The sequence below is a fragment of the Etheostoma cragini genome, chromosome 9 (genome assembly GCF_013103735.1).
Source record: "Etheostoma cragini isolate CJK2018 chromosome 9, CSU_Ecrag_1.0, whole genome shotgun sequence".
Classification (NCBI taxonomy): Eukaryota; Metazoa; Chordata; class Actinopteri; order Perciformes; family Percidae; genus Etheostoma; species Etheostoma cragini.
In genome coordinates, this window is record NC_048415.1 from 13,757,810 (window position 1) to 13,785,110 (window position 27,301).

At 40.9% G+C, this 27,301-nt stretch overlaps 2 protein-coding genes across 7 annotated transcripts; one reads left to right on the forward strand and one right to left on the reverse strand.

Annotated features, from left to right (window-relative positions):
* Positions 1–116: 116 nt before the first annotated feature.
* Positions 117–9,587, reverse strand: tab3 (TGF-beta activated kinase 1 (MAP3K7) binding protein 3). 3 transcript variants are annotated; one of them, XM_034881919.1, is made up of 7 exons: positions 9,355–9,587; positions 8,483–8,654; positions 6,641–7,916; positions 4,569–4,729; positions 4,029–4,122; positions 1,172–1,255; positions 117–1,000 (listed from the first exon to the last, which is right to left on the reverse strand). In XM_034881919.1, exons 2-7 carry the CDS (start codon positions 8,582–8,584, stop codon positions 855–857), a joined length of 1,863 nt encoding a protein of 620 aa, XP_034737810.1. In that variant the 5' UTR covers positions 8,585–8,654; positions 9,355–9,587; the 3' UTR covers positions 117–854. The 3 variants fall into 3 exon arrangements, with proteins under 3 accessions (XP_034737810.1, XP_034737807.1, XP_034737811.1); XM_034881916.1 differs by having other exon boundaries at positions 1,136–1,255; XM_034881920.1 differs by lacking the exon at positions 1,172–1,255.
* Positions 9,588–15,294: 5,707 nt separating this feature from the next.
* On the forward strand, positions 15,295–26,700 carry nexn (nexilin (F actin binding protein)). Of its 4 annotated transcripts, XM_034881885.1 has the most exons (15): positions 15,295–15,509; positions 17,554–18,013; positions 18,152–18,349; positions 19,752–19,836; positions 19,963–20,111; positions 21,988–22,191; positions 22,317–22,490; positions 22,639–22,827; positions 23,212–23,403; positions 23,806–23,850; positions 24,143–24,337; positions 24,568–24,789; positions 24,973–25,161; positions 25,266–25,629; positions 25,790–26,700. In XM_034881885.1, the coding sequence occupies exons 2-15, from the start codon at positions 17,603–17,605 to the stop codon at positions 25,801–25,803; spliced, it is 2,631 nt and encodes an 876-aa protein (XP_034737776.1). In that variant the 5' UTR covers positions 15,295–15,509; positions 17,554–17,602; the 3' UTR covers positions 25,804–26,700. The 4 variants fall into 4 exon arrangements, with proteins under 4 accessions (XP_034737776.1, XP_034737775.1, XP_034737777.1 ...); XM_034881884.1 differs by lacking the exon at positions 25,790–26,700 and having other exon boundaries at positions 25,266–25,649; XM_034881886.1 differs by lacking the exons at positions 23,806–23,850; positions 25,790–26,700 and having other exon boundaries at positions 25,266–25,649.
* The last annotated feature ends 601 nt before the right edge of the window (positions 26,701–27,301 follow it).

Consider the following 27,301-nt stretch of genomic DNA (forward strand, 5'->3'; position numbering starts at 1 on the left):
TAATAAATATGTAATGGAAAAAAATAAAAAGGTGTGTTGATTCATGTGGGGAAAAAGGAACATCTGTGAATTATTTAAAAAAAACTATGCAGACATGCCAGCTGGGCATGGCAAAGTCACATAGAATCAGCTCCTTTATTAACTACAGCAAGTTGAGGCATTTGCACAGGAAATTAACATCTTCTGAAGACAATACACGGCGGCATAATATGCATAAAAGTAACAGGAATTTACTCCTATGCAAATGTCTTTAGTGTTCATCTTTCAGTGAAATTAGCTCTAATACAGAGCCTAATACAGTGTACAGTCTACATTTCGCATTAGTCAGAATGTATATACCATTGCTTTCATTGTTCCACTGTCAGAGAGGGAGTTACAGGTCCTAGATTAAAGTGGAGGTGCCTCCATTTTGAGTTCAGGAATGGGAGCAGTTGTGTAAACAGGGCAGTCACTGTTTCTGCGTGGAATGTTCTCTAGGTATACTGTAGCTCCTCCTCCTCAATTGCTTCAAATTTTCTGAAGCTGCGACTCAGCAACTACGAGAGTTGCAATGTGTCATGTCACTCCCTCTTTTGTACTTTTGCCATGAGAAGAGTCTCCAACTGTCCTGAATAAGAATCCTCCTCCTCCAATTTAAAAAAAGAGTCAAAGTGCACAGGAGTAGTAGATGGGAACAGGGCAAGTGGGCAGAGAAGGATAGTAGCTTCCTCAGCAGGTAAGAGGAGCTTATATATTGATCGACAGGCGAAGACCTCTAGACAGAATTTGCAGATTTTTGAAGGAATGGGGCTTTTCACGATCCAAGGATTGGCATGGGATAGGGCAGGGGTGGGCAATACAGCACAGCGCTAAGCTCAGGTGTAGCGCGGCATCTCGCACTGTTCACAGCGATTGAGTGCAGGGTGGTTGAGGAAGGTACAGCTTTCACAGTTCCACTGGGCACCTTCAAAGTCCTCGTCCCTCTGGGGCCCTGGCACTGGCTTGGGGACCTGCTCCGCTTCTGACAAAAACAGAGGAGAGAAGCAGCACATGAAAAAAGTTGTTTATTCATGTGAATCACTCGACACTAGGCCTGCACGATTAATTATAAAAAATAGCGATCTTGATTCACGATTTAATTTTTAAATATTTTCACTTTTATGTTCTGAAAGCTGAGCTGAAAAATTCTCACCTTTCTTTCCAGGTTTGGGCGGCACAACTGGACCGGGCTGTATGTTGTCATAAAAGTTGTTCATTGCTTTTGGATCAAACTTTCCTGTGGAGGAAAGCAGAAACCAGATACAGACGTTTGTGTAGAAGTGTCCATCCCAACCAGAGGTCCAATCAGTCCTATCAGTTTCCAGCTATTGTCTATGAGCCTCTTGACTGACTGCCGTGTTCAAACCAACGTACGCATTATAGCATCTTCAGTCATTGCAAAGCAAAAGAGGCAAAAAGCTGAATTTGGCTCAATTTTGGCTGCGGTTTAATAAAACATCATCTGACTACACACTACTTGTGCCCATCAAATACATGCAAGTGCATGCACATTCCCGTTAGTCTCATTTTTAACTTGGACACTATTCAAGACAGAGATTGGTGAAATAACTGTTGCTGTAATGACGTTCTAGAGTTGTAAAATCCTGTCCCATGGCATTATTAAGCGCTGTGCAGTGTTTTGGCATCCAAAAAGCTTTCAATTAATTGAGTCATTACTCAAACTGACCACCCTGGATTATATTTAATCATCTTACTGGCACCAGAAAGAAGCAACACGCTCCAACCAACCTAGCCCTTTGTGTTTTGGTAATGCAGGCTACTAGGGAAATCATCAATGCTGCAATAAGTAAGGCTATTCAAGCACTATTGACACATCTAAAAGGATTTGGCCAAGAGATGCTGCCTTGATTTTTGTCCTGGCATGTCTTCACTTGGACACCAGAAACCAATTTTGAACAAAGTTAACTGCAACTTGAATTAAGAAAGATCACTCTTGCTTGAGGGCTTGGGGATTTCTGCTTAGAGGCATAGTTGTATCAACACCAAAATGTAATGTAGTCCTAACACAGTTACAAGCTGACATTCAGATGTTTAACTTGATTTTTGGATTTATTTTTTCACCTGGATGGAATTTTTCTGCTAGCTCAATAAGTTGCTTTGTAAAGCTGGGCTCCAAGAGGCACGCACAGATCACTCACACACATTTCTGTTTTACAGTCGATGTTTGTCACAACAATGACCACAATTAACGACATTTTTCCGAGGCATATGTCAACATTTGTCCATTCAACTTTTCTCTACAACTGGCAATTTTGGCTAAAGAAAAATTTGGTCATAGCCCCAATAACAGTAGTCCCCAAAAATAAAAAGCCAACAAACTTAAAAGAATTTGTCTGTGGATAACGGGAAAAGTAATAAATAGATACGTAACATTTCCATTGAAACTTTAACTTTAACATTGAAAGAAATGCAATGCACTCAAGTATATCAGTATCAAGTATAAACCTAGGGTCTAACCAGAAAATACAATTATTTAGCAGCAGCTTTTTTTTGGCTGAAAATTCTGATTTTCCCTTGACGGAGTAGGCCATCCTCAAAAGTGTGAGAGGGGAACTGGTGAGTGTAGTCAGCATTCAAAGACCAAGGCTCAGAGGAGAGATATTGTGTGTGTGTGTGTGTGTGTGTATATATATATATATATATATGTATGTATGTATGTATATATGGTGAAGCACCCAGGGAGGAATTATGAGTTTTTGTTATATATATATATATATATATATATATATAAAAAAAACAACAACAACAACTCCTCCTCCTCCCCAGGTGCTTCACCATTTGCAGCTTTATTGCAGAGTGGCAAGAGAAAGCCAGTGTTAAAAACAACTCGCATTCATGCAGGATCCAGAATTGGCACCCGATACTCGCCGAATGCGAGTAGAAATCTATGTTGGTGAATTAAAAAAAATGAGGTCAACCGCGGGTTGCTGCCACAGGACTTCACTACAAACGGTCATCACCACACATAAGTTGATTGACCACGTTTTTTTTTTGCATCGACTCTTCACACTGGTGGCGACATGCAACGTATGACTATGAATTTTGCCCTTGCTGTCCACTGTTGCCACGCTTACTTTATCAAGCCAGGTACCACAGAGGAGAATTTTGCGCTAACCGCAAAGAGTCTGCAAGTATGTGGCAATACATTGCCGGAGTGCACCGACCTAAAAGGAAAAATGAAGAGCACAGTGCAAGTGCGGTTAAAATAAAATGTACATAGAAGGGGCGCTTCACAGTTAAGGGGGTGAGGAAAGATTGGCTTTTTATGACAGCAACACCAATATATTGAGCTGCAGGTACTTGACAAGTAGCATCTGCTCTTTCGTTTGTTGATTTTTATTATATGGATGGATGGTTGAAAAATATTTTGGGCGGTAAATTTTTTATATTTACCAAACCCTGGCAAGTAGACCAAAACGTTATCAGCCAGTGTTTGCCAAAAGACATTTGGAAGATTGAAACAAAGTGGAAGAACGCTCCACTAACTTTCTAGGAAGACCACAATCCAAATGTTCATTGGCACTGGGTTGACTGGAAGTAAACTGGTCACGCTCAAGAGCCTTCTGCCGGTTTGACCGTTTCAGCTTCCAAAAACACCACTCCTGGTAAATATGGAAATCCCTGCAAGTCACTTCCTTACAATGTGATTTAGGGCATATTAAGGAAATGCGGTAATTAATTACGTAATCAACAAGGATCATGTACCAGCCAAACACTATGCATGGGCCCAGTGAGGGTCAACCTTGGATTGGCCCGTGTCCTGTCATGGAACAGCCAGTCATTTTAGAGCACTGCATCTGTATGCAGTGTGATGGAGCCTCATCCATCACTTTGGACTCAACTCTGTCTGCTTCTGGGCTTGGCTCTTTCAAGATCAATGCTTTCAAATAAATCAGACATACACTTCAAAGGTTTATGTGTAGGAATGTGCATTTGTGTGTGTGTGTGTGTGTGTGTGTGTGTGTGTGTGTGTGTGTGTGTGTGTATACCTCTAGACTGCAGTAGATCTGTCTCCTTCAGGGTACAGTCGATATCAATCTGAAGCTGTCTGTTCAGACTCCGCAATCGGGTCATCTCTTCAGGCTGTAGCAGACACAAACACACAACCCAGTTAAAATGGACAAAAATAAAACCCCAAATATTCCACATCCTTCCCTTCAAACTTTGTCTTGCCAGTCGGGAAATTGTTTTAAACTTAATTTTGTATGATACAATAGAGCAATTATTTCTTATTTTTGCATTTTGGCTGCACCTGGAATACTAAGTGGAATAAAGTTTGATTGTTTTTAAGATCAATTTGATCTGAATTTGTTTTGCCTTTTGAACAGCACGCATAACTAATTCCAAAGCCTGCTTCAAATCCAGAGTCAGGCAGGAGCAATGTAGCTGCTTTAGCCTACAGAGTTTTCATGACTATTGGATTAAGACATTCTAGATGTGGAACTTGTGAAATAAATACTCATTTAACAGCATTTTGTTATACTTTACCTTTTGTGAGCATGTGAAAAAGTATTAAAATTAGTCCTTACTCTGGGTATAAGACCGGAGGAGTTGACTCGTCGAAAGCGTCTTTGAAGGGCGTCATATTCCATATTGTTGACATCAGCCTTCAGGTTCTCTAGTTTCTGCTTCTCCAGTAGCAGCTCCTTCATTAGACGCTCCATCCTGGCCCGCTGGTGGAGCAGGAGAGCTGGAGGGAAACACACCAAAAACAAAAAGGGTTAAAATGTCTGGGGAGAAAGTGTCAAATATGATAGCAAATGATGCCAACAAACTCGCCACTAAACACCATAAATTCATGCTGCCACCGCAGAATACACAGTGAGGAAAATAAGTATTTGAACACCCTGCTATTTTGCAAGTTCTCCCACTTAGAAATCATGGAGGGGTCTGAAATTGTCATCATAGGTGCATGTCCACTGTAAGACACATACTCTAAAAAAAAAAAATAAAATCCAGAAATACCAATGTATGATTTATTTTAACTATTTATTTGTACAGCTGCAAATAAGTATTCGAACACCTGAGAAAATCAATGAATGTTAATATTTGGTAGAGTAGCCTTAGTTTGCAATTCCAGAGGTCAAACGTTTCCTGTAGTTTTACACCAGGTTTGCACACACTGCAGAAGGGATTTTTGCCCACTCTTCCACACAGATCATCTCTAGATCAGTCAAGTTTCTGGGCTATTGCTGAGAAACACTGAGTTTGAGCTCCAGAGAGTTCCCAGAGATGCTTAGCACTTGTTGTCCCTTTTGCCTTCACTCAGCGGTCCAGTTCTCCCCAAACCATCTTGATTGGATTCAGGTCCAATGACTGTGGAGGCCAAGCACTCCATCACTCTCCTTCTTGGTAAAATAGCCCTTACACAGCCTGGAGGTGGTTTTGGGGTCATTGTCCTGTTGAAAAATAAGTGATGGTCCAACTAAACGCAAACTGGATGGGAGGGGATGCCACTGCAGGATGCTGTGGTAGCCATGCTGGTTCAGTATGCCTTCAATTTTTTTATATAAATCCCCAACATTGTCACCAGCAAAGCATCCCTACATCATCACACCTCCTCCTCCATGCTTCACAGTGTGAAGCAGGCATGTGGAATGCATCCGATCACCTTTTCTCCATTGCACAAAGACACAGCGGTTGGAATCAAAGATCTCAAACTTGGAAAGTAATGATGGCCAACTGTTTCTCTTTACTTAGCTGATTGGTTCTTGCCAAAATATGAATTCTAACAGTTGTCCAATAGGGATGTCGGCTGTGTATATACCTGACATCTGCACAACAAAACTGATGGTCCCAACTCTATTAATAAGGCTAGAAATTCCACTAATTAACCCTGACAAGGGACACCTGTTAAGTGAAAACCATTTCAGGTGACTACCTCATGAAGCTAAATGAGAGAACACCAAGGGTTTGCAGCGCTATCAAAAAAGCAAATGGTGGCTACTTTGAAGACACTAGAATATAAGACATGTTTTCAGTTATTTCAGACTTTCTTTTTTAAGTACTTGATTCCATGTGTGTTAACTCATAGTTTTGACGCCTTCCGTGTTAATCTACAATGTAAATAGTCATGAAAATAAAGAAAACACATTGAATAAGAAGGTGGTTCCAAACCTTTGGCTTGTACTGTAAATATATATGTAATATTTTATATATGAAAATAACTGGTTTGCAGTGTAACCCTTCTGTAATTTACAATGAACAGTATATGCTTTGTTATGGTATCTTTTTAGTGACTGTGTAGATGCATTCAGAAAAAGAGAGAGGAGTATGACAAACAACAAATACACCCAGCTGGAATCAAACCAATGTCCCAGGGGCTATATGGTTCACATCTTAAACACCAATACACAAAATAGTCATCAAATTCTAAGATGATATGCATCTATAAACTTTGCTCAACAACAGTTCCATGTACACCAGCAGAAAATCTTCTAAGATGTATTCAGTTATTCTCAGGCTAAATGCTTTGGTCTCGTCTTCATTTTAGACAGTACAGCCCCAAAAACACATCCAATGTCAACTCCAACTGGAAAACAGTACTGACAAAAAGTCAAAACTGCAGAGCAATAGTTGAAAAAAAAAAAGAATCTCCTACCTTGTGTGTAGGCATAGTCATCAGACCCTGAGCTTGACCGTCGGGGCATATGCTGAAACTGACTGATAATGTTCCCTGGCAGAGCGGAGATGGGCAGGATGGGTGCAGGGGCAGCGTTGTGCTCCCCTTGGTCTACTATGTTGAGAAGAGACTCCGCTTCGGCAACAGGAGGTGAGCTGAGTGGCCTCTGGCCTCCTGGGGACACTTTGATTTTAAAGGTGTATGCTGACTGGCCCGGTTGAGGAGAGGAGGCAGGCCGAGGCCTTGCAGGGCCCTGATGCTGCAGATACATCCCAGGGTGGAAGGATGCCGGGCCTGAAGGTCCAGTCATAGTGATACCCCTCGAAGGGGAGCTCGGCGAGGGGCTAGTGGCCATGTAAAGAGCTCCCTGAGGATGTGGGGTGTGTACAGGTGAGTTGCTGCGAGGTCGTGGACCCTCCAGGGTAATCTCTATCTGGTTCTTGAGGGAGGCTTTTGTGTGGTAGGGCCTGTAAACAGCTGGCTGTGGCTGAGGCTGTTGCTGGTGATGGTAGGGCATGCTGGGAAGAGTTGGGGAGCTAATAGGGAGAAAGACATATTGCTGGTGCTGGGGTTGTGGCTGGGGCTGGGGCTGGGGCTGGGGCTGGGGCTGTGGTTGGGGCTGAACCTGATGCTGCGGGGAGCTGTAAGGCGAGCCGTACGTGGGAGTACTGTAGGGGGACTGCTGATGTTGATACACCGGCGCCCCTGAAGAGGACCAGGGTGCTGGCTGTGGGCTCTGGGACGGTGAGGGTCTCATATACAGGGTGGCGTTGGTGTTTGGGTAGTGCCCTGGGGGGATCTGCAGAGCCTGTGGGACACTGGGTATACTTTGCTGCGAAAGTGTGACTGTTATAGGGTTCATAGAGTAACGTGGAACAGGGGCGTATGTGGGAGACATGCCTTGCATTGTAGGTGGAGGAGTAGGTGTGCTAGCCGAGCGGCTTTGATCATTCATGAAGAAAGGATTATAACCCGGGGAGGGGGCCATGGTGGCAGGCGCTGACAGTGGCTCAGGATAGCTGGGCCGCTGGGGTTCAATGTGACTGTCACTGGTGCTGTGTACAAGGGAGCGTCCTACTCCTGCTGCTCCTCCATTTGTCTTGCTTGCCTCTGAGCCTGGGTATCCCAGGCTAATGTGTAGCATGTGGTTTCGATTTAATCGGCCCTCCTCTGGACTGTGATGGAACTCTCCATACAGGTATCTGTTACTCTCCTGAGCCAGCAGGCGGCAGCAAAGATCCAGGTTGTTGTTGTTCTGAGACAGGGAGAACAGTGTCAGTCATGCAGTGTGGATCATTCACAAGGGATCATACTACCGGTTGGAAGTTAGTGCAAACATAGGGAGATATCCTAAATCAAAACAATATTGATATTATATTGATGTTGTGATATGAGACTAGATTTCGTCTTAGATTTTGTATATCGTAATGTGGCACAAGTGTTGTCTTTTCCTGGTTTAAAAGGCTGCTTTACAGTAAAGTTATGTTATGTTAGTTTGTTTTCTGATCTAATATTTGCCTTTACCCACTTAGTAATTACAACCACATTACTGATGATTATTTATCAAAACTCTCATTGTGTAAATATTTTGTGAAAGTACCAATAGCCAACACTACAATTTTATTGCATTATTGATATTGAGGCATTTGGTCAAAATTATCGTGATGTTTGATTTTCTCCATATCGCCGGGCCCTAGAGTACATTGCACAACATTCTCCAACAGCTTTTCTGAACATATACAGGAATACTAAATGAGCTGTGTGAGCTGTCCGAACAGGATGTGTGTGTGTGTGTGTGTGTGTGTGTGTGTGTGTGTGTACCTGCAGAAGGCACTGTGACACTACCCCCTCTGGGATCTCTGGGAAGAGCTGTTTGAGGTCCTGCAGGATGTGGTAGTCAGGCTGAGACCCTCCCTGCGCCATCCTGAGCCAACACAGAGAGTCAACGAGCCCAAAGCTGCGAAAGCCAAAATAATCGATCCCGTCTCATCCCCTGAACAAAGATGACAAACATAACTGAAGACATAACTCGAATGCAATGGGAATGTTCGCAATAATCCTATTAGCACTGTTGGCCTGCTAAATGTCTTCCACACACCCGATGTGTCAGCAGTAATCGAACACATCACTTAAATAGTCTTTGTGGAGCATGTCAACCTAAGTTTTCAAAGAGATGTGTCCAAGAATAGCCGGAACATAACACACGAGCAAAAAGAAAACAAGCCAACGACACTGGTATTCATTCACATTAGCACAGGAGTGCTAGCAAGGTGCCTCTCAGTCTGTTGTTGTTTGTTTAGCCATACAGTTGCACCAAGCAACGACGACATATCATAGCTAGCCAGCCAGCTAGTTCTCAGCAGCTGTTAGCCTCTGTTCATCACTGAAATAAACAACCACACCGGTGTGCTGTGTGGCTACGACAGGAAACAGCTTTACCATTCCAGGGAGATTGTCCGTGGTTACCTGTAACGTTAGCCAATTCAGCAACACAACCCACTAAACAAGTCACCTGTTTAAACAAGATTAACTGAAGTCGTCAACTGCCTGCCAGCTAACTTAGCTAATGCTAAGCGTAGCTTGGTCCTGTTGGCTGGTCAGCTGTCACAAGCCTGGGTGTTGATGGATTAGCTAGCTAGCTAGCCACGCTAAAGTCAGCGAGCGTTAGCAACTAACGGCTCTATAAAACTTACCATATGTTAGGAGTCTCCCTCATGTCTCGGACCATACCCGAGTCCCGAGGAGAGCTGATATTTTCGTACTGGTACGGTGAGGTTCTGCAATGATTTGTTTTGACTAAATAACGTATTGTTTCGCATTCCAGCGTTGGGCCCCTGCCGCTGAATTGCATACGAACAAGCTGTCTATCGCGATAATGTCAGATTTTCCCGGACCAGGAAGTTGTTCAATTTGGCCAGATCGACGCTGTTAGTGCGCATGTCTGCATACCGTGTCCCACTGATGACCATCAGATAGAAATTTGTTCAGTTCTTACCTAAAGGGTTTTAACTCATTTCTATTTAAATAAGTAACAAATGTCTCCTAGAAAAATAACGTGGTCCCTGTAAATACAGAGTGATTAAACATGCTGCAAAATCCTATATTTTAAATATCAGGACATCAAAAAACAACATTAAACACAAATGAAAAAGCTACCACTAGGCTACTTAAGTAAAACTATGATGATTCTGATCCAAAGCGGTTTCTAAACTTCCATTTATCTTAGGAGAATTTTCTCAATACATTAAGGAACAGTTAACCCTTGAGGTTATCACAAACATTCAAAATCAACAAATGTAAAGACATGGTTTTCACTAGGACAGGAAAGGGAGGAAAAACAGTCATCTGAAAAGTAGAAGTAAAAAGTACAACGTTGCCCTCTAGAATATAGTGGAGTAAAAATATAAATTTTCTCAAAAATGAATGGAAATACTCACGTTTTTGTCTACTCTACTTGTGCTGAAGTACAGTAGCCTGCTTGAGTAAATGTACTAAGTTACTTCCCACCCCTGCTCAGCTCAAAACCCATTCAACATTAAATCTAGGGGCTAAAATAAAAATGATTTAGTTGAAATAAGACAAATAACTAATTGAATTCATTTTGATTCCCCTTCACTTAACCAGGTGAAATTCTCATTGAGATTAAAATCTGTTTTTCAAGATAGACCTGACAGCATAAAACAGTTTTTTTTTGCAGCAATGAACACAATTCAAACAACACAAACAGACTAAAATTCAATTCAATTCAATTCAATTCAATTTTATTTATAGTATCAATTCATAACAAGAGTAATCTCAAGACACTATACAGAAAGACCACACTCCAGAATGTAAAAGGACCCAACAGTTCTAGTAGTTTCCTCCAGAGCAAGCAACAGTGCGACAGTGGCGAGGAAAAACGGTTGGGGTTAGAATTTTGTAGTAGTTCATGGCATAGCAGGACGCTGTGCGGCATTACAAGGCACAGCAGGACGTAGCAGGACGTAGCAGGGCACTGCAGTGTAGCAGTTGAACATGGCATCACAGAACATGGAACATGGAGCGGGACCAAGGCGACAGCTGCTACCCTGATTTTGGAGCCTCTCTGATCCAAGGGAACATGCTGGGGAAAAAGAACATAAGGACTCCGGGGAATGACTCCCCAGAGCTAGGTTAGTAACAAGCATTTCTGGGACATGGATGCACATAAATGAAAAGATGGAAAGATAGAGGAGAGAGGAGCTCAGTGTATCAAAATAAGTCCCCAGCTGTCTAAAACTATTATTACAGCAAAACCAAGAGAGACAAGGTGAAGAGAGCTCCAGCCCGGTCGGGCTAGAACTCTCCCCAACCGGATCGGGCTGTATGCAAAGTCTCCCTTTAGTTTTATTTTATTCTTGATTATATGATAGATAAATCTGACAACTATGTGACTAACTACTACTCCCTAACAATATTCAATTATATGCCCTAACTATAGGCTTTATCAAAAAGGAAAGTCTTAAGCCTACTCTTAAATGTGGAGACGGTGTCTGCCTCCCGGACCCAAACTGGAACCTGGTTCCACAGGAGAGGATCCTGATAGCTGAACGCTCTAGCTCCCGTTCTACTTTTAGAGACTCTAGGAACCACCAGTAACCCTGCATTCTGGGGGCGTAGTGCTCTTGTAGGGTTGTAAGGTACTATGAGCTCTTTAAGATAAGATGGAGCCTGACCATGAAGAGCTTTGTAGGTGAGAAGAAGGATTTTAAATTCTATTCTAAATTTTACAGGAAGCCAATGCAGAGAAGCTAAAACAGGAGAAACGTGATCTCTTTTCCTGGTTCCCGTCAGAACACGTGCTGCAGCATTCTGGATCAGCTGAAGAGTCCTTATAGACTTTTCCGTGCAGCCTGATAACAAAGAATTGCAGTAATCCAACCTAGAAGTAACAAATGCATGGACTAGTTTTTCTGCATCATTTTTAGACAGGATATTCCTGATTTTTGCAATATTACGTAAGTGAAAAAAGGCGATCCTTGAAATTTGCTTTAAGTGGGAATTAAAGGACATGTCCTGATCAAATATGACTCCAAGATTCTTCACAGTGGTGCTGGAGGCCAGGGTGATGCCATCCAGAGTAACTATATCTTTGGATAATGCATCACGGAGGTGCTTGGGTCCGAGAGCAATAACTTCAGTTTTATCTGAGTTTAACATTAGAAAATTACAGGTCATCCTGTAAAAGACAACTATCACATGTTATCAAAGTATATAAACAATATCCAGTTAAAATGCATAAGCCGGTATGAATTTAAAAAACTATCTACAATGGTATCATTTGTCATATTTCGCATGCATGTGTGAGTCTACAGCCTGCATGAGAAGAGATCAGTCTCCTGATCTAAAGTCATTTTGCCCGAATTGATAACTCGTTCTGGCACGCTGATATGAACTGACAATCACTCTGTATGTGTAAAATATACAGAAAGACTTTGTATGATTTGCCTTGAATGATCGTAGCCATGATCCCCAATATCTATTTATATCCTTAACAAGTTAATTTTTCAGTTGTTCAGTCTACGTTGGTCTAGTGTGTTGGTATGATCTGGGCAACCTGGTCTCATGCCAGTTTATAATGTGTACATGTCACATTTTTTGAATGAATTTCACGAACTGCCATGAGGCTGGGCTGGATCTGTGTGTTTTCACCAGGGGGCAGTGAAAACAACAGGCACAAACTTGGAGGGATTTTAATCCAAAGGAACTTTGACATTGTAGTTAACAGCTGAGGGAAAACACATCTTCCTTCATAATTGCTGCAGATGCTATGCAGAGTTATGTCTTGCTTATGTCAATGCTTAGCTGAGAGGGCTGACATTAGGTTAGGGAATATTCACAGAGAAAGGACACAAGATATTTTCAGAATGCACTAGAAATTATTATGAATCATATTCATCAAGGTTTGTTATTTTTTGTATGATATTGAATAAAATTACTTTTACTGTACTGTCTGATACTGTAATATACTTATTATTACTTATTATAAATATTCTCTCACTTAGAAAGGCTTTCAAAGCAGCTTGGTAAGAGTGTGGGCTACTCTTTTTCTCCTTACAGCTATGCGTTTTGCAGTCACAGCTGGAGAAGTATGACATGTATTCACTGCATGTGTAGTTCAAGAGAGAAACAGCTCCTATATATTCTGATATTGGAGATACAGACTGCTAAGGTAAAACAAATTTTACATAATGTAATTTGCTTGTCCTCAATATAATCAAGAGCAGCAGAACATGTGTGGTTAACCTCAGTTAACTCTGTGTAACCGGGCAGCCATGGGGGAAAAAGATCATCATAGGGTTAGAGTTCCTCGCCTACGGTGTCTGGTCAATCTAGTCTGGTTGACACATGCAAGCCCTCAGCAAGAACACAACAGAGAGTCCTGACACACGGAATCTTACAACAAGAGGACAAAATAAAGACATCATGGATCTAAATTGGATGCCGGAGGAAGGGATAATGAGAAAACGTTTTTATGACAGTGGCATTAGGATGTTTTGGTGGGCAGGAAGCTGTTGCACCTCATCAGCTATGTGTACATTACATATTTAAATTATGTTCGTGACATGGTTTGTTAAATGAATGTTTGTTGAAAATGTGTGCAGTGTGATCAGTGGATAAATGTGGAGGGGGCGCCATTGATCACAGAATGAAATGTTAAGTCTTTGCTGAGCTTTTTTTGGTAATGTGGTCCAATATGTACTATGGACTAAGTCTGTTTTAGTATAGGTGTGGACAACTGGTACTGTCGTGTCCATCCACCACCACAGTGTTGACCTGCTGAGCCAGTCCACTGGAGCGTCAATGTGGGTGGGTGGGCTATACCACCCCAAACAAATTCATAGGGGTGTCAGGGCTGAGCTGCAACAGCTAAGGCTAAGGCCAAATCTTACTCAGGTTAGCTGTCCATACAGCGTTGATAAGTTTCCACAACTGTGGTGCTATTTAAAGCAGTCCCCTTGTTGTCCCCGATGCCCCGCAGGACGGAGAAAGACGGATCCCCTTAGCCCTGAGAGTTCAAAGAACAGAACCCCACCCAATTTATGCCTTAATCTGAGCAGGAAATGAGTAAATGACAGCGTGACAAAAGCCTCTCTAAAACATTGACAAGTCTGTAAGGTGCAAATAGGCTGACCTAAGTCATGCAACATCATTTCTTGTTATATTCACATGACTTTAAAAGGCAAGACTTATGTTTATCCCTAAAACAATACAGATATTTACATGCTTATACAACAACATGAAGTAGAAGTTCCATCCTTTTTTTTGGTACACATTTGTTGAATTGTGTGCTCCTGTAGGTTTTCCTTTTTGCAATCAAGGACATCCAGTAGTCTTAATGTTCTTTCATCAAAGGAAACCCCATTTTTCCATATCTTCCTCTTCCAATGATGCGCTGGCTCTCGGGTTTCACTCCTATAAGTAGCCGGAGCTTTTGCTCTCTTGTTGGGGGTTTCCCAAAGCTTCCAGCCCTTGACGCAGCAAGAGCTGCTGAAATTATGGAACATTTGCGGTTCATTCTGAAGTATACATTTAACCTATAAACTAGTGGTTTTATGTAATAATTATCAAATGAATCATGTAATACAGAGTGCCAAACCAAGCTTTAAGTATATTACAAATGATTATGTAGGCAGCACTGAAAAGTATAAGTACAGCAGATCAATGAAAGCTGCGTCACCTCCCAAAAACCTCTATAACATTCCTAGGATACTTGAATGGGTTCTTTACTTTTCTGCCTGCGGCCTGTTTGGTCAGTGAGTCAGCAGCTGTGCGTGGAGCCATTAGTGCAGACAACTGTATCTGCTGTGAAGTTTCTATTTAAATCCACTCACAGTAACAGGACCACTTTCTCATGTTAGACTCTCATATTTGGAGTTGATGTTCTCTAGATGTGACCATTCTGAAAACATTTTTTGGGCAATTCTTGGCATGATGATGTGAGTTCCAACCGTCATTGCATAGCAGAGTGGCAGCAATACAGGTTAGGCGGGGGAAACAACCCTCTTAACTGATAAGTTGGGAATCTTGGCTCCAACAGGCCAACAAACAGATAAGGATAATGTCTGGTTGTAGGCCTAGTCCTCCCAAACAGACATGAGTGTCCAGTTTCTCTTTTACCAGACAGATTGCAAACACAATTATCCAGACAAAAATAGCTGCAATAATATTGTAAAAAACAGGAAATGTTGCATGATTCAATTTCAATGTTATTTTGATGTAAGCCTGACAAATAGTTTAGATAAAGGAGTTAGAGACTTGTTTCTACACACAACTAGCCTACTCCCCTAAATTAGAGCATGGGCCTAAACGTGAATTAATCCTCTAACAACTAAACTACAAACAAATCCTATTATCTTAGATAATATAAAAATATCACCTCATCAGTCAATAACTTGATATGAAAATAGACACAGTGAAATCACTGCAAATTAACCAGAAAACACAACAATACTGTAAGCGCTTATTGTCCTCACAAAATTGTTAGTGATTTTTAAGGACAATTATTAACAGTATACAGAAGCGAATTCAAATGATCTGGATGAGACTGTGTGTGTGTGTGTGTGTGTGTGTGTGTGGGGGTGGGTGTGCGCACACACGCGCGCAAGATGCAACAGCTGAACCTGCGGTAGACGCGCGCGGAATGCAGTATCCGGTAGAAAGTAACGGTACTTTTAAGGAAACTGCTCACCGACACAACCAGTCAGCTAGCCAGTCGAGTTGATGCACCGGGTGGTCGCATTTCGGATTGACCTACGTTTGACTTCTTCTGGTTTATATCGATCTTAAGGATTTTAATCAAAAACAGGAGCGACAGCAAGCTGAAGAGGTAACCCTCCCTTTTAATGGAGTACAGCATGTTGTAAGAGGAGGTTTGTCATGCCATAAAACAATCTGTTCATAATGTAGCGAGGTCAAAGATACATGAGTTTAACGAAAAGTTGTCGTAAACAGATCACCTCAACTAAGGCCCACATCACTTACATCAGGTAGCCTTATTAAATCAAACCTCTTTTTTAAAAAGAATGATTTTGGTTAAGCTACAGTTACAGTTTGTAGTGACAATTCATCCAAGTCCAAAATAGCCTATGTGATCAGGCATACAGGAACAAAACACACTAATTCTGATTGGCTGTAGTAGTTCGAATGATAGAATATCACATTAATATATTATAATCATATTATCGCAGGTGTCAAACGTGTGTGACTGTCATGATATATTGTGCCAGCTGAGTACAAAAATAGGACATCACAACCCCAACCTGAAGTTTGTGCTGTAATTGGATTTTTGTTTAGTTCAGTGTTGGTTTAAATATATAAAGATTTATAAAAGAGATCTTTTATAACAAAGCGATAAATATTTTACACAAAGTAGGTTACATTTTCAACATCTGCCCAAAGAGAAAGTTAATATCCTTCAAGTCAGAAAGAATGACGAATTAAGAACGATTACTTAGTTGTATATTCTGAGTCCGAAATGTGTTTGTTACTAATGCAAAGCAGAAGAAACATTTCCACAGGCTGCAGTTAGAAAATGGCAGGTGAGTATCTGAAACAGTTGTCAGTTAGTGTTTGTGTCGGCCTTCTGACATTCACCTCCTTGTTCCTGGGATTGAGATTGGAATCAAAATGATCATATTTCATACATCATAATCAACAAGCAACCTTTTGTGATGAAGCAATGAAGACACAAAATATAACAAGCTATATGAAATCCTAATTGTTCTAACTGGCCTACTTATAAATTAGCCTTTCTGATGTTATTCTGACACCAAAAATGTAGTCCCATATGTGTGGAACGGAAAAATAATGCAGTTGTGTTAGGGAAATGCAAATAAAATGTAAACTGGTTAACTCAGCGTCATAATATGTATGATCTTCATAGAATATAAAAGGCATTTGAGGACACTGACAAACAGCAACAGCTTTTAGTGTTTGATGACTAACAGTCCAAACAGCTAACCTATTCTCCCGTTGCCTAGCTCTTTGTCTGGCCATTTTGTCAAGGGTCTGTAGGGCGACATGTGGGTGCCAAATTGAGCTCTGTCCAACTGCCTATCACTTTTCAGAAATAGCCATGATCACATGTCCTGGACCCACAAATAGGCTATAAATAGAGGTCCAGCTTCCAGTGCTCTCTTTCTTAACATAGTGGGAAGTGGAGCAGCTTTCTTTGCCCCTATCTTTTTTTTGTCAATAAGTGCTTGTTGTACTGTTAAATACGACTAGGAAAATAATGTTACAATAATTATTACAATATTTTAAATTCATTAGGAAAAGTAGAAGATCTGGCATTTGAAATGGCTGTAAACTGGTTACTGCAAGCCACACAATACAAATTTACAACAATTTACAACAGTAAATATTTGGATCGCTGAAAGACTTTCACCAAATTATTTAACGAATAAATTGGTCCATGTTTGCTGAAAGAAGTGAACATTTTCTGCATCTTGATTGTTTAAAAGGTGCACAAATGCAGGCACTGACCACTTACAAATCCAGGTGACAGCCAATGAGTGCCAATTAATAATCAATAACATTTGGCAAGGTACATAAATACTTAAATTTAAATTAAATATAACAGATTAATAAATGAAAATCTCACTGTTCATGTTGATGTCTGTTACATACTTAACCTTTGTGATGTATCATGTGTGCCGGGGTGTCGGACTGGGGGTGTAAAGGTGACTGAGTATCCAGGGCCCTCATGTAAGGAGGGCCCCAAAAGAGGCTAGAGTGAATAGCTGTGGATGTGGGCAGAGGCCCATAGAGAATGCCTTTCTACAGGGCCCAGAATTTTGCACTTAGCCCCTGCGCGTGTGCATAATGCAATAGGAAAGTTAACATTTGAATCCTCCTCCTTTGCTTTGCAGGTAACATCTATACAGAGCCTGTTTGTCAACTTGTCATCGTAGTACAAACATGACTGAGGTGGCGCAGGTTGCGGCTTTAGTTGCACACGACATGGACGATGTCACAAATGAAAGTGAACACAACATGAGCGATGCAGAAAACAAGGAAGATCGTACGACACATGAGGAAGAAGACGTGGTGGTTGATGAACAAGACAACGACGCAGCCGAAGAGACAGGTGAGGAGACTTCACATGTAGCAAAAAAAGAGCCTTACCACATGAATGATGAAGAAAGAATTGAGACTGACAACAAGACACACATGAATGGTGTGGATCTCAAAGAGAAGGACTCAGCCGACGAGAAAAATGAAAGCACAGAAGCTGTTAATGGTGAAGAACAGGATACAGAGGCAAAGGAAGATGCAAACGCTGACACAAATGAAGACCAGAGTATTTCAGATCTGGCATTAAAGAAAAAGGTGAGTGAAGAATTTAAGATCACAAGTAATGAAATACAGTTTTGTGGATGATGTGATTCTTGGCCCTGTGGCTATATCAAAGAGACAACTTACCCCTGCAGTACAAATAATTGTCCCTCTCTCACTTTTAAACCACAGAAACTCCTCAGATCCAGAAAGACGGTGGCTAGAACCTACGTGCCAAACCTGAACAAAGATAAGGGGGACGTGACGGGCAAGTTTGAAGCCATGCAGAAGGCCAGGGAGGAGCGCAGCAGGCAGAGGAACATGAACGAGCAGCAGAAAAGAAAGGAGCAATACATCAAGGAGAGAGAGTGGAGTCGCAGGAAGCAGCAGGTCAAAGACAGATAACTCCACTAACCTCCAGCCGTGACCTGCATGGCATGATGGGGCATGACGGGGTTTGACACGGCTGCCAGTTGGAGTGAGAATTCACTGTCTTTTATACACCACACAGTGTTTTATAGAATTAACCCATTCATACAATTATTAATTCACGTAATATTTAACTTTGGTTTGTGCTAGACTTCAAACTATGGTCATTTTAACCCCTATAATGTGCACAAGGAACGCTAAAGGACTGAACCCAACTAGTCCTCATGTTGTGCAGCCAAGCATCATTAACCTGATCCTAAATTTTACACGTACCAAAGATACGCAATTACAGGAAAATGTATTTAAATTAGTGCTGAAACATTTAGTCGATTAATCAAAGAGCCATAGAAAATGAAAAGGAACTCAAATTTTACACTTCAGCGGAGTGCCCAAATAATTTTTTGCTACTAGTATGACTTGGCTTTAGAGAATCTAATGGCTGTTAGTGGTCAAGTTGCATTGTGGGTATTTGTGGGCACAAAGCTTTGAAAGGCAGGAGAATGTGAAGAGAAAAAAAGACAATATCTTTGGTTCTGCTGCATCAGTTTCTTTTGGGTTTTCAAGGGAAACTGCACACACACAAAACTCCAGCTTTTCTCTGTTTTACATCACCACAAACTGAATATCTTTGGGTTTTGGACTATTGGTCAGAGTAAAGCAAGACATTAGAAGACACCACTGTGGGCTCTGTGCAATTATAATGAGCATGTCTCACAAAATTCTGGCATTACTGGACTAATCAATTAATCAACTAATTGTAATTGTAAACAATAGACCGATTAATCAATGCTAAAACATAATGAATTATAAATTTGTATAAAATGATGCACGAGACATACACATTTTTTAAACTTATCTAATATTAAGAAGTGACAAAATGGTATAGAAATTGAACTACACATATATTTTATATCTACACTATATTTAATTTTTTATATTTAAACAACAAAACACCTCTATCTATCCATATATATATATATATATATGTACACACTAAACATGTATTTGAAAGCTACATGTGTGAAAATAAAAGGGGGGTGTCAGAGATCAAGATTTAAGATTTTGAGATTGACTGTGGTACAATAAACGCAGTGATACGGTGTTATGTGAGTGGATAATCAGTGATACTCAGACAGAACAACCTCCCTGGGTACAGCCGTGCCATAGCTGGCCGGACGCTCATCTCCTGCCTGTGCAACAACACCGGGCCCAATCAGAGGCCCATCTGCAGCTCACATGACCCAGCTATTAGCCGGGATTAGGCTCTTGTTTTTGCAGGGACCAGCATGGCTTCTGAGTGGCAAAGAAGATGATCCAAGCTAAACCGTAACCTCACCACTTCTCTCAATCTGATCCGCCACAGATAAAAGAACTGCTCGCTTCCAGTGATGAGGAAGAAGAGGGGAAGCCAGCAAAGGTAGAAAAATCCTACGTCCCCAAAATCACAGGTAAGACACACAAAGGGATGCAAAGGGTAGGGATGATGGATATTCGGCGTATCCATTTTTGGAAGGGATTTGGAAGAAAAAGGAGGCTGAAGGCTTGTGTTGTCTTGTGCCCTGTGAAATCCTCAGGTAGTGTTAAGGGAAAGTTTGCAGTAATGGAAAAACAAAGAGCAGAGGAAGAAAGGAAGAGAATGGAAGAAGAGAGGAAGAAGAGGGAAGCCCAGGACAACATGGAAAAAGCCAAAATAAAGAAAGAATTGGCTAAGAAAGCAGCTGAGGTAAGTAATCCTTGGCTGAATTTCTTGTACAGGGTCGCACCGCTCACTAGGACAGCATGTCTACATGGTTCAGGCAGCACTGCGTTTTCTGATGAGAACGGCATACTTGCATGTGTAATGTTTCAGGTAATCCTCAGCTGTCACTCGGATGAGTTATTTAAAGTGGCATTTGAGATCCAAACAGTTGGCAGAGGCTGGATATAGGTCTGAAACCACCAGTTGCATTGTTGACATGACAAGCAATTGATAATGTGGTAAATAAGTTATTATATCTTACTGTGTAAGACTGGAGGTAGTTTGGAAAATGATGTGATGTAGAACAAATGAATATTTTCAATTTGTACAGAACAGAGAGAATGCCTATTGTACCTTTAGACAGTGTAGTTCTTGGGAATGGTTACGTAAGTATTCCTGTGCCAGATGGGCAATTACAGGCAATTACCTGCTCCTTCTTTGCCCTAATTCTGCTCTACACGGCGTGAACAGTTTAGCGTTGACAAGGCCGTGAATGTTCAACAGTTCTACAAAAATCTGAACACAGGACACTGTTAGCAAAGTAGTGATTTTACTTTTGTTTTTGATTGAGAATACGTCTTTACCACTATGCCTTTGTCATCTGTAATGATCAGGGTCGTGACCACAACTGTCCACTGAGGACACTGAGGTCATGCCATTTGTATTTATTTGGAGAATTTAAGGGTTTTAACTACAATTAAACATAATTATATGATTAAAAACTGATATTATTTAGGTAGATTTCACCGTTTTTGGATCTTCTATTAGTATTTGCCCACCAGAATTGTATTTCCGTTCAGGGCTTTGTAACAGCATTTTAAAATCCCAGTGCTGGGAAATAAAACACTTTATTTTGTGGGTCTCTCTAATAATTTCATTGAATGTTTTCTTCTGAAGAACTAAATAATAATTATCAGGGAAATGGAGACATAGTTGTAAGCAGGTATTTAGTTTAGTTTAGTTGTCTTAAAATAAAAAGCAAGTATTGTTTTTCAGAGGCTTTTCTTGAAAAGAAACTGCTCAATTTCAATAAAATTTGCAGAAAATGTAACTACTAAATAGAAAAAGAAGCTGAATAGAAACATCTAAAAATAAAAATAAATAATAGATATAATATAGTAAAGGATCAAGTAATCGCTGTCAGCAGCACCATTCCTTACAAACCCTTCCTTCTGAAAGCTGACTCATCTATAATTACATTTCCTAGAGGGCTTTTTATGTGTATTTCCTACCTGTCTGTAAAGCATATCATTCCCCCATTTTATAGCTTGCTCCATTACTATTTTCTTTGTTGCCACTTATATGAAAAAGCAGAACAATACTTTAGATCCTTTTCAGAAACGGGGTAATGCCTCATGATAAAAGGATCCTTTGTGGATGTAAGGAAGAACTGACTTGATGATCTAGAAACAACTGGAACGTACGCTGCCAGGTGTAGACAGCATGACTGCCAACTGTTTCCCACACCTCCCAGTGTCAAAATTAGCTCTAGACCACCTTACTGTGACTGAATTAGACTCTGCTATCTCAGACTGACAACCATACTCTGACCTACAGCAAATGGCAACATTAGGCCGATAGAGTTGCTCCCTATCCACCCATATGCTCTTATTCCCAGTCGCTGTGTGTGTGTGTATGTGCACGCACTGCGATTGACCTGAATTTGTTTTTCCCTCTACTGGTGAACAGTTAGTTTGTCATGCTGTCTACAAAAGCTCAAGCCTTAGTGGTTGAAAAAAGTATTCACATCTGTTATTTAAGTAAAATTATCCATAGAAGTTCATGTAAAATAAACTCTATTTCAAAAATACATGTAAACAAAACCCCACTTGACAACCCTATATTATCAAACACCTTTTAGGATGGCGATGACACGATCCTGGTACGAGTGGTTCCATCGAAGTCATCCCGACCTCCGGGCAGAATCAAGCTGAACTTTGAAGACATGGAGAAGAATCGCGAGGAAGAAGTAAAGAAGAAGGCAGAGGAAGAGAAGAAGAGACGGTACGATGAAAACAGACACTCCTTCAGGGATGCCAAGCGACGCTCGGTTGTTCAACAGGAGGTAGGGACATGAGGACATAAACACTATCAATAACATAAAATAGGATCTTTTTTTTTTTTTTTACAACCACCTAATGATTAGGGATCACAGTTAAACAATGCATTCTCACTCTCATTTGGATTTAGGATGAGGAGGAGAAGCCTTCAGAGAAGGTGCAGGTGACTCCTGGAAAGCTGAAGATGACATTCGAGGAGCTGGAGAAGGAGAGGCAGGAGCACAGGAAAAAGCAGGCTGAGGAGGAAGCTAAGCGCCGCCTAATAGACGAGAAGAAAGCTTTTGAGGAGGCCAGGCTGGGAATGGTAAACAAAACTTCAAAACATAACATTCAGCTTCACAACTCAATACATGTATAATATTTAATTGATACTAACAAGCAGTGGTATCAGAAAAAATAGTTTCTGTTGTGATTGCCTCAGACATTAGACTGATACGTTTGTGCGTTATCAGGGAGAAGATGTGGAGGACACTCAGCCAGCTCAGGAAGACAAGGAGGAGTTCCGACCTGGAAAACTGAGGCTGAGCTTCGAAGAGCTGGAACGGCAGAGGGTAGAAGAAGAGCGCAAGAAAGCTGAGGAAGAGTACAAAAGACGAATGGTGGAGGAGAGAAGAGCTTTCGCTGAAGCCAGGAAGAGCATGGTCAGTATGCCTACCATAGGCTAAATTAAAAATAAATACACATGAAAAATTAAGTGAACGCAAAAGCTTTCTTAGATTATGAAATGTCCTCTTGCAGTGTAGACATCTCAGTTTCCAAACATGGAATATTGTGGTATGTCATTGTAATTTCAATGCATCTTTGATCTGATATAACCTTGAAGGAATAGTTCACACATTACGGGAAATACACTTATTCACTATCAGGTGGAGATTTGGATGAGATGATTGAAACCACCGTAATATTTGTACGCTAAAGATGAGATAGCAACCAATTAGCTTATCTTAGCATAAACACTGGAAACAGAGGGAACCGCTAGACACTTTTTATCTGCAGTTCTCAAAGTTTACTGTGGTTTTATTCAGCTTGTAGATGAGGATGACGAGGGGCTGATGGCCTTACTGAACCTGGAGGGCAGTAAGCCCGGGAAGATATGCGCCAGTTTTGAAGATCTGGAACGCCAGAGAAGAGAGGACGAGCAGAAGAGGGCAGAGGAGGAGGCCAAGAAGAGACTGGAAGAGGAGAAGAAGCTCTTTGCCGAGGCCCGTAAAAACATGGTAAGTTTACATCTCCCAAAACTTACAGTATACTCTGCATGTATTTATATTAACAGAACATATTTCTTTTGGGTGATTCAGGCTTTGACTTAATTTTCTGCTGCTGAGCTGCTGAGCTTTCCCTGAAACCTGCAATATATCAAAACATTAAATTGCCCCAAAACACAGGAAAATGAAACAACAAATAGACCTACTTACACTTTAAGTATAATATGAACTGTACTGTATGTCATTATAAACAAATATAAGTTACTGTAACTTTTCACACTGACTGTCTAAATGTGATCTCTAAAATTGAATTTAAATTTGAATTGAGGATGAGAATTAATGTACTGTATATTAATCTGATCAGCTCAAATGGCACACTGCACCTCTGTTCCCTTGTCCAAATTATCTTTTAAGAGCTCTGGCCTGGATCAGGAAAAGTCTGCATATGGAGATGAAACAGTAAGATACTTTCAATTTCAAATGTATATTTTTCACAAAGAAATAAGAGGAAACTACATACAATATTCTGTCATCATAAATGTATTCCCTATGAGCACAAAGGCACCAAGCTTTATAATGATGGTGATGCATGTTGTTTTTAAATGCTATGTGCAACAATAAAAAGGCCTCCTGCTCAGTATTTACTGCTTTGTGACATTATTTAATGCCGGGTAAGATTGTTTGTTGTTCTGCTTTATTATGGACACACAACTTTACTCCCATACTGAAACCTCTTCCTTTTTGTTTAAAGGAACAAGATGAGGAAGAAGGGATGGTGAAGAGTGAATCTCAGGAAGCACTGCACCCTAGAAAACTGGAGATGAACTTTGAAGAGCTACTGAAAGAGAAGGAGGAAGCTGAGAGGAGACGCAAGGCTGAGGAGCGCAAAAAGAAAATGGAGCAGGAGAAGCAGGAATTTGAACAACTCCGACAAGAGATGGGCGAGGTCAGTTTGCAACAGATACAAACACACACTGTTTAACTCTATCAGCCAATTATGCTTAATAATACAGCAGGGTACTCACATTTGGATTTCTATACACTCAACCATGAGCGTTGTCAATGCAATGACAACTGTAAAACCTTCTTTTTTTCATTCCACATTGTGGTCACTTGTTTCCATCATTCATGTGTTCTCACAACTATGAACAAAATGAATGGGCTTCTGTCTCACAGGATGTAGTGAATGAAAGCTCGGATGTTGTAAGCAAAGAGTATGAAGAGCTGACCAAGCTCAAGAGGACTGGCTCCATCCAGGCTAAGGACCTTAAGTCTAAATTTGAGAAGATCAAACAGCTGACTGAAGAGGACATTCAGAAAAAGATTGAGATGGAGAGAGCACGGAGGAAGGCCATTGATGATGAAATTAAAGAGAGAGAAGCTGAGAGGTTCCAGGAGGTAAGAAAATACACACGACACACAGGTACGTGAATTTTCCAACAAGAGAACAATAATTCAAGATGCCAGAAACAACATTTGTGAGTTTGATTTAATAACATTACAGAAAATTGTCCCTCCTTTTTTTTTACATCAATGGAGGATTATCATAATGTCACATATACTAAATGCAGTGTTTTTCAGGAGGATGAGGAAAGACCAACAACTCCAGCGAGGGCCGAAGAGTCACCATTCAAACAGAAGGTGGATATGAAAGCCAGATTTCAACAAATGGCCAAAGCCAGAGAGGATGAGGAGAGGAGGAGGATAGAGGAGCAGAAGTTGCAGAGGATGCAGTTTGAGCAGCAGGAGATTGATGCTGCACTCCAAAAAGTAAATCTTCCATGTTATTCCTTATGCATGACAGCATAGCAAGAGCTTGGTTTAAGTTTGACTCTGGCAACAGTTTGTGATTTCTTTTCGTTGTCTGTTTGCAGAAGAAGGAGGATGATGTGGAGGATGAGGGTAGCATCATCAATGGCTCTGCGGCCTATGAAGATGAGGAGGATCATGCCAGATCGGGGGCTCCGTGGTTTAAAAAGCCCCTTAAAAATCAATCAGTGGTGGACTCGGAGCCAGTTCGGTTCACCGTTAAGATCACCGGAGAGCCCAAGCCAGAGGTGACCTGGTGGTTTGAGGGAGAGATGCTCCAGGACTGTGAGGACTATCAGTATATAGAGAGAGGTGAGACGTACTGCCTCTACCTGCCGGAGACCTTCCCGGAAGACGAGGGAGAGTACATGTGCAAGGCTGTGAACAGCAGAGGCACTGCAGCAAGTACCTGCATCCTCACAATAGAAAGTAAGACCACATTGGTGTGATTGCATGCCTGCATGATACCTCCTATCTGGATTTCAACCTCTCTCTCTCTCTCTCTCTCTCCATGAAGTGGATCGCATGCCTCTCTTCCTCGTGAACTCAGGCAGATGTGGATAACTGCTCTTCTGTTTCTTTCTTACAGCTTATGACTACTGATGCCCTTCCATGTTCTGGAAACTTTCCCAGTTGTCTCTCACTCCTTTTTAAAACTTTGTCCCTCGTGGTATGGTCAAACAACAGAGGGAAGAAAATAGCAGTATGCTTGGCATTCCTAAGGGAGGGATACACAACACAAAAAATGCGACATGTTTACGTTTGTAAAGCTGCACTCCCTGTAGAGTAGGATGATACTTGTGCCAAAAACAGACACGATTCTTGTTCCCATGCCAAGGATTGTCTTTGCTGCGAGGCCCTTATGATATTTGTGAGACCAGCAAAGTATCATAGTATTGTATTGTAAATATCACTCATTATAATCCAAACATGACAACCATTTTGTCTGAGACAATGAATTGTAAAAAGTAAGACGTGTACTAACTTTAAAGAACAAGGTAAGGGAATATCAGTCGAACATCTTGCTTTCTGTATTCTACTACTGCTCAATAACTTACAATATTAATCAATTTTCTGTACTCTTTGCCATATTACAGTAGAAAATGCTTTTGTGATACTTGTTTGGTAACATTGCTTAAACATCACTTAATTAAAATTCCACAGTAAAGGGTCTGTTGACAGTGATATTGCAGTAAAAACTCAGTTGAACTCACCTGTACATCCTGATTTTTAATCTTTAATCTTTCTCTTTCGGTCCAGATTAAATGTAATGTAATGTTAAACTGCAGCATCTCAAAAAGATTAATATGTTGATTTTTCACGTAACAATCCCCCTTTTTTGTTTTGAGTTAAATGTAATACTATTAATACACTTGTCATTATTCAGTTGTGCTGGACAGTAGGTGACTGTTTTATGGTTTGATAATGAAGTAAACATAGACCAGCCTGAATATTTGTCATATTATAAATGAAAATGTTTTAATAAAAAGAACAAAAATAGGGCAATTTTTGCGGTGTGTTTCCTTGTTGCATAACTGCTGCCTACTGATCTGGTGTACTTTGTACTGGCTTTGGTTGTGGCTGAATTGTTTCTTAAAGTGAATACAACTCACGGATTCATCATCATTGTATTCATACAACCCTAAAGGAACTGTCTGGGGGAGACAAGCCCCAGGGACAGCAGCTATGGGGAGATTTATTCATACTGGCCAAAGTTGGAACTGCATGTCACATGCAGCACTGGGACATGCAATACAAATGTATTGCAAATGAAATTTCTGTGAAACCATGACCAAAATCTATCAAATATAAACTACCATTAAGATAATAATTTGTTTCACTCCTGTGCCATAGCCATACAAATAATATAGTGCTTTCCAAACTATTTGACATGAGACCCCTTTAAACAAAGCAAGGATTTCTTGCAACCCCTCCCCTCCTCATCAAGAATGGATTACCAGCTGGGCAACTGCCCCCAAGGGCCCCCATAGCACCAGGTTCACTGCATGTCAATTGTTCTTGGTAATTTGATTAATTTCAATTTCTTTTGTGAATTTACACAGTACAATATGATTTAGGGTGGTTGCTGCCTTATTAGTTT